Here is a 14589-nt window from a genome sequence, read left to right on the forward strand (position 1 = left end):
ATAAGGCACTAAAGTCAGAAATGGTTAGAAGAGAAATAAGGATACAGTGCTTTCTAGTAACTAAAACTTAACAAGCTAGATGTGGTTAAAGATAAAATCCTTACTGCAGGTCCCCAGCAACAGGACTGACCAAATGCTCAGATCAAAACCTTCCCAAAATCTAATAGCTGGTTTCTTTGTTGTCTTAGGTGAAAGAGAGAGAGAGGGAGAGAAAGAAAGAGGGAATACCTGGAGTGTTTCTGCCCCTCACTTTTATAATCCAGTCACCCTTTGAAATGCATTTTCCTCAGGGTTACCCCTACATAAAGTTCCTTATCCTTGTGAGGACAGAGACATGGCAGCTCGTAGTGAAAGAGGTTCCATGTTGTTTTTTAAAATGCATATTGATCTGTTCCTGCCCCTCTTTGTTGCCCAAGAATGGCCAATTGACAGGTGCTTGTCCATCAATTTTGATGACACCTATCTATGGCACTAGCTTGTCCTTTGTCTTTGAGGAACAGGTTTACCCCTTTCCCAGTCTTGTCTGGTAACCAGTCATAATTTCAGTTTATGTCCATAATTTTATACATTACATTGCAAGACACATTTCACTATGATCTTATTGACCAGCAAGTTGTTAGTTTTCAGACAATAACTCACAAGGCATATTTTGTACAAAGATTATTACAATAGTGTGTAAGGTGTGAATACAGGGGTTCATTCGATCACAAGAGGGCAAGGGGCAAAAGTGAAATTAAGTGACCTTTACTCGCTTTCTATTCTGTGGCTTGCCAGTGCTTCCCATGATTCCCTGTGTAGTGTGGGAAGCAGAGCATAGCCTAAGTGCAGTGTATTTTGGATATACCCTCAACATGGCCTTGATCTGTCCCCTGCTGGAGGGCTAGGGAAAAAAAGCTTGTATAGAGCTCTTACTGCAGGTCTCTGCAAGCTGGCCTCTGGCACAAGGGGTGTTATCAGGGCCCTACCCATGTTCAGTCAAGAAAGATATTTCCTCATATTATCAAGAACCATAAAAAAAAAGTCTAAGTGAAAAGCGACAAAGAAAAACTGAGCTTGACCCTGGGAGAAAGGAGAGAGATGGTAGAGATCACACTACCTGCCATCAAATCAGGAATGACCAGCAATGACAAATAGATTTGGGATCCAACCTCAAACACAAGGCATAACCCTATCCTGGGAGGGTCGTGCCAGCCTTGGACAGATACCTGAAAGCTCTGTCTTTTGCTTTCAGCTTGATGCCAATAAAGTCTCACTGAATTGTACAAAGGCCTCTTTACGATATTGGAGCAGTATGACGGCACCTGAGTGAATTAATAATTAGGCCCGTTATCTTTAAAAAGCCGCTGTATAGTAAATGAAGGATTAAAACATGTCAGGCAAAAATCTGCTCCCATTTACCGCTGTGCAACTCAAATGATTGGAGGTGGTGGAAGCTTGCTTTGAATGGGGAAGTCGGGCAGAGGAGGAGTGGGATGGATGCGCTGCATGGGGAGCAAAGGAGATTAGTAAGACTCAGGGAGGAAGCAGCTGGCTTCAGGCTAGGTCCTTGCACTTTGCATATCTCTTGCCAGGTGCAGCGGCTTCTGGCTCCAGCCTGATCCCCTGGTTTCTACCTGCTCCCTGCCCCAATCTTAGATGCCGCAGCAACTGCTCCAACCCCTCCTGGTCTTCCTATTCAGTTGCATGTGAGCACAGTTTACAAGGAACATTGGTTCCCAGAAGGTGAAGCAGAATGGTGCGTGGGAGCAGAAACATAAATCTGACCCCCCCCCAGTATTTCAATTGTGGGGGACTAGCCCCACCATCCTCTAGTTCTGCCACTCCCGCACCTAACACATATAAGCCCAGGCACTACACATTGTATGTGGTGCATTTATTACATCACCTATATGCACGCTACAGATAGCTTCTAGTAAAATGCATGTTACACTATGAATGAAAGTACTGGACCTAACTTTCTGGGGCAAAGTTAATGGGAGCTACAGTGATGAAAGTACCAAACAGTATATTGTTAGAAAGTGGAGTCAGTTTTGTCAAATATATACAGAGGGTTCCAGAAAAGAAGAAAAAAACAGTCAGAGTAGGGATGGCATATTGTATGACAAAATTGGGAATTAGTACATCTAAAAGAATATCCGATTATGTAGCTGTCATGACAGCCAAACTAGTAACAATAATGCTAGTATTAAATTGGATCTGGGATGTATGCCTAGCATCAATTTTTTTTCAGATTCAAACTCAGGCTTTTTGGGAATAAAACAGAATATCTCAGTATGTTGAGTATCAGAGGGGTAGCCGTGTTAGTCTGGATCTGCAAAAGCAGCAAAGAATGCTGTGGCAGCTTATAGACTAACAGATGTTTTGGAGCATGAGCTTTCGTTGGTGAATACCCACTTCGTCAGATGCATCTGCTCCAAAACATCTATAAGGTGCCACAGGATTCAGCATGTTGAAGTCATTTAATCAATGAAATTCCATTTCAAATAACAGAGTTAATACAGAGGGATACATGTAGCACTAGCCTGTATCCCAGCATTTACTGGGACAACAGGGAACAAAATGGTGGACAAAGCAGCTGAAGACATTGTAAGAAATGGATGGATTGACATAGAAATACCCATGAATAAACAGGAAGTCAAAGAGGAACGGCAAAAAAATTAGTGAAAAAAGAGAAGATTTTTTGAATTCTGCCCTAGAGTTGAGGATAAGGATGTACTTCAGGGTGTGGATAGCTCTAATGAAGTTCTTTTGTTCAGAATACTAACGAGGCATTGTGGATTAAACAAAAATCTTTTTCAAATAAATAGACACAAAGATGAACTATTTGTACACTATAAGATGGAAGAAACAATTGATCATCTTTTATGCATAGGTAAGGGCTTTGATAAAGAAAGGAAAAAGCTTTCTGGGGAATTCAAATGTCTTAAGGTAACAAAAATTACATTGTTATTTAGTAAAAACATTGGGGCAATAGAGTACTATTAAAAAGGTGTCGTATTACTTGAAAGACACAAGGCAGCACAAGAGACTATAAACTGCTAAGTACTGAGGAATTATAGTTGGTGTCAGCTATAGACTGTTTGGTCAAGTCTGCTGTGCCATAAAAAAGATAAAAAAACAAAAAGCAGGTCAGTTCCTGGCTGGGGGGAGGGATAGCTCAGTGGTTTGAGCAGTAGCCTGCTAAACCCAGGGTTGTGAGTTCAATTCTTGAAGGGGCCACTTAGGGAATCTGGGGCAAAAATCAGTACTTGGTCTTGCTAGTGAAGGCAGGGGGCTGGACTTGATGATCTTTCAAGGTCCCTTCTAGCTCTGTGAGATAGTTATATCTCCAATTATTGTTTGTTTTGGGGACCAGAGGGGTGAGGAAGAGTGCTCCTCTCTGGCCTGGATGTAGAGGATACTACCCATGAGATAGGGTGAGAGATAAAATGGGTCCAGTAGGAAGAAGCCCAGTGAAATAGCAGTGACAGGTTGGAGTAAGGAGTAAGGCTGCTGTGAATAGGGTCCCTGGGTTGGAACCTGGAGTAGTGGGCAGGTCTGGGTTCCCCTACTGGCCACAGGAAAAGTGCCATAAACCCCAAAAGGGGGCCTTTTTTGGGAGCCCAAACAAAGGGATGGATTTAAAGAGTCCAGAGCAGGGCTGAAGACTACCAAAGGCAAGGAGACTTATATTTGCTGGACTCCTTAAAACCCCTGAAGGGGTTCATTTGGACTTTGACTGGGCCAGAGGGCCAAGTCACTGAAGACCTACCAACGTTGGCTGGCAACCTGCAGGGTGGCACCTGCGGTGAGAAAAGGACTGAGGTTTCACAGCCAGCTGCTAGGTGGCACTCAAGAGGTGAGTGCCTCATCATGGTGTGCTCAACCTGCAGACAGTGTCTCATGGAGGCCATTTTGGAATAACACTTTTTCTTTAATGTTTACTTTATACAGTATCAAAAGTGGGATAGTATTTATTCTGATTTTGGTGTTAGCAGCCAGGAATGGAAAAGAGATCTTATTTAGTATTACTCAACGCAAGCTGAATTATGGAGCTGCTGCAGCATCGCTGTTTATTTTTAATTTACCTCCCCCCCAATGATTCAGCAGATCAGAGTGGAAACTGATGAGGGTTGTCTTGGCTTCAGTCTGTTACTCCTCCCAGCACAGAGGGGGAAGTGTTTTTATGGTTAGGAGCTGCAGAACTTTTCAGAGTAGCTTGCACAGTGAGTGTGTAGTGTGGCCAAACTCAAGCATTCAAAACTCGTGAATCAGGCCTCTCAAAACAATGATATTGGCTTAAAAATTACGAGATTTAAAAATAATACATTTTGACCTTTAGGGTACTCGAGCTAGAATCACATTTTCAACTTTTTCTGCACAACCAGGAGAGCTAGACATTTACTTAAAAAAATAAAATAAAAAGAAAGCCGAGATTGTCACAAAATCATTTGACTCCAGCTGCTGGTGCTTTAAGAAAAAAACATAACATATAGCAAGACTTGTGAGGAAAATTGTGTGTTGGAAACACTGATGGGGAAGAGGGGGGCTATGATATTCTGGTCCCACTGAAGTCAATGACAAAGTTCCCATAGACTTCCATGGTGCAGGAGCATAGCAGGTATTATAGCACTTATTTCATTATTTTAAGCAGTCTGATATATTCTGAAAATGGTTCCGTTATTTTCCCTGTAGATGTTGGAAGAAACATCAGGCATTGATAGACCTGACTTTTATAAAGTCTGGATCCAGATCCAGATTTCAAACCTCTCAAATTTCAGGCATGTTCAGGTCCAGGGTTTTGTTCAGGATATGTTAGAGATAGGGGTCAGTTGCAAAACTGCCTTTCTAGTTGTCAGTAAGTATGAAATCATCCTGCAACAGAAGCCTGCATAGCATTTATGTGCTTTCAATAGAAAGAAAATAGAGCAGCAGGGTTTTTCTTTTAATCACACTTTGTGTGGATTCAATAATAAAAGTCTCCTAAATCTGCAAATCCTTTACATATGTGTCTCATTGTGTGTAAGCATTTCCATGAGCTAAAACCTCCCATATCTTTATGAGAGCCATTTATTTGTAGTGGATGTGTAAGGGCTAAGCCAGGCAGCAGCTATGATTATTCAAGTGATGGAAGTTAATTTAGGGGCTGTTAAGTACTACTATAGCTATCCAGTAATGCCTTTTACTTTAAATTTAAAGTTTGTTATCCAAATTTGAAACTGAGAAGTGGTGAGATTCACTAGGAGTACTGCTGCAGAACACTAAAAACTGACAGAAGTCTCCTGAACTGCAGAAGAGGACGGTTACTGTTAGAACTGGGCTACTCAATCTGCAGCTTTTGGGTCACGTGGTTCTTTAGAGCCTGGAATGTGGCTCTCTTCACAAGTTTGAGTGATGCCCTGACTGCCATGTGGTTATTGCCCTGGGGGAAGGGGCAGGGTCAAGGAAATGTGAAGCAAAATACGCACACACACACTATCTGTGTTGCACAGGTAATCAACAAATACAGGTAAATACTGATGCTTTAGTGTGTTAGCTTTAGGAAAGTTATTCTAATGGAGGGTGATTGTGACTAATGCCATTAATCATTTTATTATCAATGTGTACTTTTCTGTTCCAAATACATTTGAATCTTTTGGAGCTGTCTGCACCTCCACTCAATGAAGCATTTCTTTTGTTATAGGTTTGAGTACCACTGGTTTAGAGGTTGGACTTTTTTTTACCATAGTATTTGAGCATCCCCCTACTTATGGAATTATTCTCACAACATCTTGGGAAAGTATTTACCCCATTTTACAAATGGGGAAATGAGTCACCAAAAGAATAAGAAACTTGCCCGTGGGTACACAAGAAGCCAGGAATACTGAACCCAATTCTTGAGAGTCCCAGTCCAGATCCTTAACTGTAAGGGAGAACCTCCTCTAATATACCTCTACCCTGATATAACGTCACCCGATATAACACGAATTTGGATATAACGCAGTAAAGCAGCGCTCTGGGGGGGGGCGGGGGGGGTGCACACTCCAGGGGATCAAAGCAAGTTCAGTGTAACACAGTTTCACCTATAACACGGTATGATTTTTTGGCTCCCAAGGACAGTGTTATATTGAGGTAGAGGTGTAGTTGATTTGAAGCTGGGTCTTTCAGACCTTTCCTCTCAGGGAGAGGCCTAGTGACTTCAGCAGAATTATTGCTGTATTTAAAGATTACTCCTGTGAGTAGCAGGATTAGGCCTCTCCCAGTCAGCTCTATTAGTGAGCTGTTGACCACCGCCTCCATTCTGCCAACAATGCCAATGTAAGCAGGGGAATGATGCCCCTGTTGTGGGGAAACTTTCCTGGCTTACACACTACCCCTTTGAAATGGGCTAGCGAAAGGATCTGAATCCTCACTCCCACTCCCTTTACCCAGAGGCCTGCCTGACCTCGAGGGCTCCCCTTCCACTCTCCTGTGTGGCTGAATCCTCATAACCCCAACAACGATGGGCCCAGGATTCCTGGGGGGGGTTCAACCCCCAATTTTGTCATGGACGTGGTCACTTAGGGCAGGGGCTAAGGTGTCCTCACTCCAGGCTGCTCTCTCTGCACTAGATGCTTCCCTGACTCACTGATCATTTCATACAGTTCAAAGCAAATACAATTTATTAAACAGCAATCAATTAAAAAAATAAGGAAAAAATGGGAAAGGTTAAAGGAAAACACATAATCCCGCTCTGTGGCATGGGGACATCCCAAACAGCATCTCTGGAATGTCAGGGAAGTTCAGTATGTTTCATAGAACGGTACAGAGCACATGCATTGTAATCCAATCCAACCAATTCGCAGTTGTGGGGAGCAAGAGGCAGCTGCAGGCAGGCACTAAAGGCAAAACGTTGAATGAACGGCTGCAGCAAAATGACTGGTTTATACGGCAGCATGAAAAAAAACACAAGCCAAAATCTGTGAGCAAAGAACCATAGTCCACAGGGCACGGAGAGGGGTTACTGAGGCAAGCCACCTCCAGGGAGCTCTGCTACAGAAGCAGCACCAGGGTTTTTGGCGCCCTAGGCGGGGGTCCTTCCGTGCCCCCAGTCGTTGGCGGCAATTCTGCAGCGGGGGGGGGGGAGTCCTTCCGCACTCCCGGTCTTTGGGGCACTTCAGCGGCAGATCCCGGAGCGAGTGAAGGACGCGCCGCAGAATTGCCGCCGAGGATGGCAAAATGCTGCCCCTCCAAATCCTGGTGCCCTAGGCGACCGCCTAGGTCTGCTACCAAGCTGTCTGCAGACTGAGGCAAATGTTACTACCTCAGCAACACTCCGCTCATGTTTTCAAGCTTAACTCCCCAATAGGGTGATCAGACAGCAAGTATGAAAAATCAGGACAGAGAGTAATAGGAGTCTATATAAGAAAAATCCCCAAATATCAGGGACCGTCTCTATAAAATCAGGAGATCTGGTCACCCTACTCCGCCACCACCAAGAGGTTTAAAATCATAATTTTTTTTAGAGGGAAACTGAGATTCTGGGACCTAATTCTAAGGCACAGATTAATGCCCCGAAACAGGCCCTTGGGGCAGCTGTACATGGAAGAGCCATAAGGACACAGTGAGGGGCAACAATGCTGGGTGGCCGGGGGCACAACCTTCCTTTCTTCCAGCCCTGGGGGCAGCTGCTAGCAGCCAGAGGCCACAGAGGGCAGGAGCCAGGTGACTAATGTCTGACAGTGGCCTGGGGGGGGGGGGAACTGCCCCCCCCCCAGCAAGGGACGTGGGGGCGGGGCTTATAGACACGCGAGGGGCGGGGCCTGGGCTGCCCTGCCCGCCGTGCGGTCCACTAGGGGATGGAGGGAGAACGACACCGGGGGCGGGGCCTGGGCCGCGGTCGGGACTGAGAGCGAGGCTCCTCTGCCCGCCCAGCTCTTCCGGGGTCCGCTGGGCCGCGATGCATGCTGGGAGCCGTCGCTTAGGACACCGGTGTAAACAGGGCGGCATGTGCGGGGCGCCCGGGCTCGGCGCCGCGGGGGGGTCCCGGCGCCCTCAGCCCGGCGGCTCCTGCGCGATCCTGGGTAGCCTCCAGCTGCGGCTCCGGGACAGGTGAGGAGCCGGGGTCGGCGCCGACTCCTCCGGGCCCCGCCCTTCGCTTAGCGCCGCCCCGGCCCGGCGGGAGCCGAGCCCGCCCGCCAGGCGCTGGGGCTCGTCCCTGCCCCGTAGTCCCCTTGTCCGTGGGTCCCTGTGAGCTTCCCTGTCTGCCCCGTGCGTCCCCCTCGGGTCTGTCCGGCCCTGCGCGGCCCGTCTCCTCAGCGCGCCCGCCCTCCTGGGCCCCGCCGTCCATCCGTCCGTCCCCCGCCCCGCCTTCCTGGGCCCCGCCGTCCGTCCATCCGTCCGTCCCCCGCCCCGCCCCGCCCCGCCCTCCTGGGCCCCGCCGTCCGTCCGTCCGTCCCCCGCCCCGCCTTCCTGGGCCCCGCCGTCCGTCCGTCCGTCCCCCGCCCCGCCCCGCCTTCCTGGACCCCGTCCGTCCGTCCGTCCGTCCCCAGCCCCCTCTTCCTGGGCCCCGTCCGTCCGTCCCCAGCCCCGTCTTCCTGGGCCCCGCCGTCCGTCCGTCCGTCCCCGGCCCCGCCTTCCTGGGCCCCGCCGTCCGTCCGTCCGTCCCCCGCCCCGCCCCGCCTTCCTGGGCCCCGCCGTCCGTCCGTCCGTCCCCCGCCCCGCCCCGCCTTCCTGGGCCCCGCTGTCCGTCCGTCCGTCCCCCACCCCGCCCCGCCTTCCTGGGCCCCGTCCGTCCGTCCGTCCCCCGCCCCCGCCCTCCTGGGCCCCCGCCGTCCGTCCGTCCGTCCCCCGCCCCCGCCCTCCTGGGCCCCGGCCGTCCGGCCGTCCGTCCCCGCCTTCGGCCCCGTCCGTCCTTCCCCCGCCCCGCCCTCCTGGGCCCCCGCCGTCCGTCCGTCCGTCCGTGTCCAGCCCCGCCCTCCTGGGCCCCCGCCGTCCGTCCGTCCCCCGCCCCCGCCCTCCTGGGCCCCGGCCGTCCGGCCGTCCGTCCCCGCCTTCGGCCCCGTCCGTCCTTCCCCCGCCCCGCCTTCCTGGGCCCCCGCCGTCCGTCCGTCCTTCCCCCGCCCCGCCTTCCTGGGCCCCCGCCGTCCGTCCGTCCGTCCCCAGCCCCGCCCTCCTGGGCCCCCGCCGTCCGTCCGTCCTTCCCCAGCCCCGCCTTCCTGGGCCCCCGCCGTCCGTCCGTCCGTCCGTCCCCAGCCCCGCTTTCCTGGGCCCCCGCCGTCCGTCCGTCCGTCCCCAGCCCCGCCCTCCTGGGCCCCCGCCGTCCGTCCGTCCGTCCCCAGCCCCGCCCTCCTGGGCCCCCGCCGTCCGTCCGTCCGTCCCCAGCCCCGCCCTCCTGGGCCCCCGCCGTCCGTCCGTCCGTCCCCAGCCCCGCCCTCCTGGGCCCCCGCCGTCCGTCCGTCCTTCCCCAGCCCCGCCCTCCTGGGCCCCCGCCGTCCGTCCGTCCGTCCCCAGCCCCGCCCTCCTGGGCCCCCGCCGTCCGTCCGTCCGTCCCCAGCCCCGCCCTCCTGGGCCCCCGCCGTCCGTCCGTCCGTCCCCAGCCCCGCCCTCCTGGGCCCCCGCCGTCCGTCCGTCCTTCCCCCGCCCCGCCTTCCTGGGCCCCCGCCGTCCGTCCGTCCGTCCGTCCTTCCCCCGCCCCGCCTTCCTGGGCCCCCGCCGTCCGTCCGTCCGTCCGTCCTTCCCCCGCCCCGCCTTCCTGGGCCCCCGCCGTCCGTCCGTCCGTCCGTCCTTCCCCCGCCCCGCCTTCCTGGGCCCCGCCGTCCGTCCGTCCTTCCCCCGCCCCGCCTTCCTGGGCCCCCGCCGTCCGTCCGTCCGTCCGGCCTTCCCCCGCCCCGTCTTCCTGGGCCCCCGCCGTCCGTCCGTCCGTCCGGCCTTCCCCCGCCCCGCCTTCCTGGGCCCCCGCCGTCCGTCCGGCCTTCCCCAGCCCCGCCTTCCTGGGCCCCCGCCGTCCGTCCGTCCGGCCTTCCCCCGCCCCGCCTTCCTGGGCCCCCGCCGTCCGTCCGTCCGTCCTTCCCCAGCCCCGCCTTCCTGGGCCCCCGCCTTCCTGGGCCCCCGCCGTCCGTCCGTCCTTCCCCAGCCCCGCCTTCCTGGGCCCCCGCCGTCCGTCCTTCCCCAGCCCCGTCTTCCTGGGCCCCCGCCGTCCGTCTGTCCGTCCCCAGCCCCGTCTTCCTGGGCCCCCGCCGTCCGTCTGTCCCTCCCCAGCCCCCGCCCTCCTGGGCCCTGGCCGTCCGTCCCTCCCCAGCCCCCGCCCTCCTGGGCCCCGGCCGTCCGGCCGTCCGTCCCTCCCCAGCCCCCGCCCTCCTGGGCTCCGGCCGTCCGTCCCTCCCCAGCCCCCGCCCTCCTGGGCCCCGGCCGTCCGGCCCCAGCCCCCGCCCTCCTGGGCCCCGGCCGTCCGGCCCCAGCCCCGCCCTCCTGCCGTCCGGCCCCAGCCCCCGCCCTCCTGGGCCCCGGCCGTCCGGCCGTCCGGCCCCAGCCCCCGCCCTCCTGGGCCCCGGCCGTCCGGCCCCAGCCCCCGCCCTCCTGGGCCACGGCCCCAGCCCCCGCCCTCCTGGGCCCCGGCCCCAGCCCCCGCCCTCCTGGGCCCCGGCCGTCCGGCCGTCCGGCCCCAGCCCCCGCCCTCCTGGGCCCCGGCCCCAGCCCCCGCCCTCCTGGGCCCCGGCCGTCCGGCCCCAGCCCCCGCCCTCCTGGGCCCCCGCCGTCTGTCCGTCCGTCCTTCCCCCGCCCCGCTCTCCTGGGCCCCCGCCGTCCGTCCGTCCGTCCTTCCCCCGCCCCGCCCTCCTGGGCCCCCGCCGTCCGTCCGTCCGTCCTTCCCCCGCCCCGCCCTCCTGGGCCCCCGCCGTCCGTCCGTCCGTCCTTCCCCCGCCCCGCCCTCCTGGGCCCCCGCCGTCCGTCCGTCCGTCCTTCCCCCGCCCCGCCCTCCTGGGCCCCCGGCGTCCGTCCGTCCGTCCGTCCCCCGCCCCGCCCTCCTGGGCCCCCGGCGTCCGTCCGTCCGTCCGTCCCCCGCCCCGCCCTCCTGGGCCCCCGGCGTCCGTCCGTCCGTCCGTCCCCCGCCCCCGCCCTCCTGGGCCCCGGCGTCCGTCCGTCCGTCCGTCCCCCGCCCCGCCCTCCTGGGCCCCGGCGTCCGTCCGTCCGTCCGTCCCCCGCCCCGCCCTCCTGGGCCCCGGCGTCCGTCCGTCCGTCCGTCCCCAGCCCCCGCCTTCCTGGGCCCCCGGCGTCCGTCCGTCCGTCTTCCCACAGCCCCGCCTTCCTGGGCCCCCGGGTCCGTCCGTCCGTCCCCAGCCCCGCCTTCCTGGGCACCCGGCGTCCGTCCGTCCGTCCCCAGCCCCGCCTTCCTGGGCCCCCGGCGTCCGTCCGTCCGTCCCCCAGCCCCGCCTTACTGGGCCCCAGGCGTCCGTCCGTCCGTCCTTCCCCAGGCCCCGCCTTCCTGGGCCCCCGGCGTCCGTCCGTCCGTCCGTCCGTCCCCAGCCCCGCCTTCCTGGGCCCCCGGCGTCCGTCCGTCCGTCCGTCCGTCCCCAGCCCCGCCTTCCTGGGCCCCCGCCGTTCCTCCGTCCGTCCGTCCGTCCCCAGCCCCGCCTTCCTGGGCCCCCGCCGTCCGTCCGTCCGTCCGTCCGTCCCCAGCCCCGCCTTCCCGGGCCCCCGCCGTCCGTCCGTCCGTCCGTCCGTCCCCAGCCCCGCCTTCCTGGGCCCCCGCCGTCCGTCCGTCCGTCCGTCCCCAGCCCCGCCTTCCTGGGCCCCCGCCGTCCGTCCGTCCGTCCGTCCGTCCGTCCCCAGCCCCGCCTTCCTGGGCCCCCGCCGTCCGTCCGTCCGTCCCCAGCCCCGCCTTCCTGGGCCCCCGCCGTCCGTCCGTCCGTCCGTCCGTCCCCCGCCCCGCCTTCCTGGGCCCCCGCCGTCGTCCGTCCGTCCGTCCGTCCCCAGCCCCGCCTTCCTGGGCCCCCGCCGTCCGTCCGTCCGTCCCCAGCCCCGCCTTCCTGGGCCCCCGCCGTCCGTCCGTCCGTCCGTCCGTCCCCAGCCCCGCCTTCCTGGGCCCCCGCCGTCCGTCCGTCCGTCCCCAGCCCCGCCTTCCTGGGCCCCCGCCGTCCGTCCGTCCGTCCGTCCGTCCCCAGCCCGCCTTCCTGGGCCCCCGCCGTCCGTCCGTCCGTCCGTCCGTCCCCAGCCCCGCCTTCCTGGGCCCCCGCCGTCCGTCCGTCCGTCCGTCCGTCCCCAGCCCCGCCTTCCTGGGCCCCCGCCGTCCGTCCGTCCGTCCCCAGCCCCGCCCTCCTGGGCCCCCGCCGTCCGTCCGTCCGTCCCCAGCCCCGCCTTCCTGGGCCCCCGCCGTCCGTCCGTCCGTCCCCAGCCCCGCCTTCCTGGGCCCCCGCCGTCCGTCCGTCCGTCCCCAGCCCCGCCTTCCTGGGCCCCCGCCGTCCGTCCGTCCGTCCGTCCGTCCCCAGCCCCGCCTTCCTGGGCCCCCGCCGTCCGTCCGTCCGTCCGTCCGTCCCAGCCCGCCTTCCTGGGCCCCCGCCGTCCGTCCGGTCCGTCCCCAGCCCCGCCTTCCTGGGCCCCCGCCGTCCGTCCGTCCGTCCGTCCGTCCCCAGCCCCGCCTTCCTGGGCCCCCGCCGTCCGTCCGTCCGTCCGTCCGTCCCCAGCCCCGCCTTCCTGGGCCCCCGCCGTCCGTCCGTCCGTCCGTCCGTCCCCAGCCCCGCCTTCCTGGGCCCCCGCCGTCCGTCCGTCCGTCCGTCCGTCCCCAGCCCCGCCTTCCTGGGCCCCCGCCGTCCGTCCGTCCGTCCGTCCGTCCCCAGCCCCGCCTTCCTGGGCCCCCGCCGTCCGTCCGTCCGTCCGTCCGTCCCCAGCCCCGCCTTCCTGGGCCCCCGCCGTCCGTCCGTCCGTCCGTCCGTCCGTCCCCAGCCCCGCCTTCCTGGGCCCCCGCCGTCCGTCCGTCCGTCCGTCCGTCCCCAGCCCCGCCTTCCTGGGCCCCCGCCGTCCGTCCGTCCGTCCGTCCGTCCGTCCCCAGCCCCGCCTTCCTGGGCCCCCGCCGTCCGTCCGTCCGTCCGTCCGTCCCCAGCCCCGCCTTCCTGGGCCCCCGCCGTCCGTCCGTCCGTCCGTCCCCAGCCCCGCCTTCCTGGGCCCCCGCCGTCCGTCCGTCCGTCCGTCCGTCCCCAGCCCCGCCGTCCGGGGCCCCGCCGTCCGTCCGTCCGTCCGTCCGTCCCCAGCCCCGCCTTCCTGGGCCCCCGCCGTCCGTCCGTCCGTCCGTCCGTCCCCAGCCCCGCCTTCCTGGGCCCCCGCCGTCCGTCCGTCCGTCCGTCCGTCCCCAGCCCCGCCTTCCTGGGCCCCCGCCGTCCGTCCGTCCGTCCGTCCCCAGCCCCGCCTTCCTGGGCCCCCGCCGTCCGTCCGTCCGTCCGTCCGTCCCCAGCCCCGCCTTCCTGGGCCCCCGGCGTCCGTCCGTCCGTCCCCAGCCCCGCCTTCCTGGGCCCCCGGCGTCCGTCCGTCCGTCCCCAGCCCCGCCTTCCTGGGCCCCCGGCGTCCGTCCGTCCGTCCGTCCGTCCCCAGCCCCGCCTTCCTGGGCCCCCGGCGTCCGTCCGTCCGTCCGTCCGTCCCCAGCCCCGCCTTCCTGGGCCCCCGGCGTCCGTCCGTCCGTCCGTCCGTCCCCAGCCCCGCCTTCCTGGGCCCCCGGCGTCCGTCCGTCCGTCCGTCCCCAGCCCCGCCTTCCTGGGCCCCTGGCGTCCGTCCGTCCGTCCGTCCCCAGCCCCGCCTTCCTGGGCCCCCGGCGTCCGTCCGTCCGTCCCCAGCCCCGCCTTCCTGGGCCCCCGGCGTCCGTCCGTCCGTCCGTCCCCAGCCCCGCCTTCCTGGGCCCCCGGCGTCCGTCCGTCCGTCCGTCCGTCCCCAGCCCCGTCTTCCTGGGCCCCCGGCGTCCGTCCGTCCGTCCGTCCCCAGCCCCGTCTTCCTGGGCCCCCGGCGTCCGTCCGTCCGTCCGTCCCCAGCCCCGTCTTCCTGGGCCCCCGCCGTCCGTCCGTCCGTCCGTCCCCAGCCCCGTCTTCCTGGGCCCCCGCCGTCCGTCCGTCCGTCCAGCCCCGTCTTCCTGGGCCCCCGCCGTCCGTCCATCCCCAGCCCGTCTTCCTGGGCCCCCACTTTCCGTCCGTCCTTCCCCCCGTCCCCAGCCCCGTCTTCCTGGGCCCCCGCCGTCCGTCCATCCCCAGCCCGTCTTCCTGGGCCCCCACTTTCCTTCCGTCCTTCCCCCCGTCCCCAGCCCCGTCTTCCTGGGCCCCCGCTGTCCGTCCATCCCCAGCCCGTCTTCCTGGGCCCCCACTTTCCTTCCGTCCTTCCCCCCGTCCCCAGCCCCGTCTGCCTGGGCCCCCGCTGTCCGTCCTTCCCCAGCCCCGTCTTTCTGGGCCCCCGCTGTCAGTCCGTCTGTCCGTCCTTCCCCAGCGCCGTCTTCCTGGGCCCCCGCTGTCTGTCCTTCTTTTCCCAGCCCCGTCTTCCTGGGCCCCCGCTGTCAATCCATCTTTCCGTCCTTCTCCGCCCCGTCTTCCTGAGCCCCCGCTGTCCGTCCTTCCCCAGCCCCGTCTTACTCGGCCCCCGCTGTCAGTCCGTCTGTCCGTCCTTCCCCAGCGCCGTCTTCCT

The 14589-nt window shown here is 61.2% G+C and overlaps 1 protein-coding gene across 3 annotated transcripts in view; it reads left to right on the forward strand.

Annotated features, from left to right (window-relative positions):
* Nucleotides 1–7874: 7874 nt before the first annotated feature.
* The window catches only part of KIZ (kizuna centrosomal protein), a 103047-nt gene continuing 96332 nt past the window's right edge, over nt 7875–14589 (forward strand). For all 3 annotated transcript variants that reach the window (XM_030558123.1, XM_030558126.1, XM_030558125.1), the window contains exon 1: nt 7875–8049. In XM_030558123.1, coding sequence (XP_030413983.1) covers nt 7898–8049 — 152 coding nt within the window. In that variant the 5' untranslated portion in view covers nt 7875–7897. The remainder of the gene's footprint in view (nt 8050–14589) is intronic.

The sequence above is a fragment of the Gopherus evgoodei genome, chromosome 3 (assembly GCF_007399415.2).
Source record: "Gopherus evgoodei ecotype Sinaloan lineage chromosome 3, rGopEvg1_v1.p, whole genome shotgun sequence".
In the NCBI taxonomy this organism is placed as follows: Eukaryota; Metazoa; Chordata; order Testudines; family Testudinidae; genus Gopherus; species Gopherus evgoodei.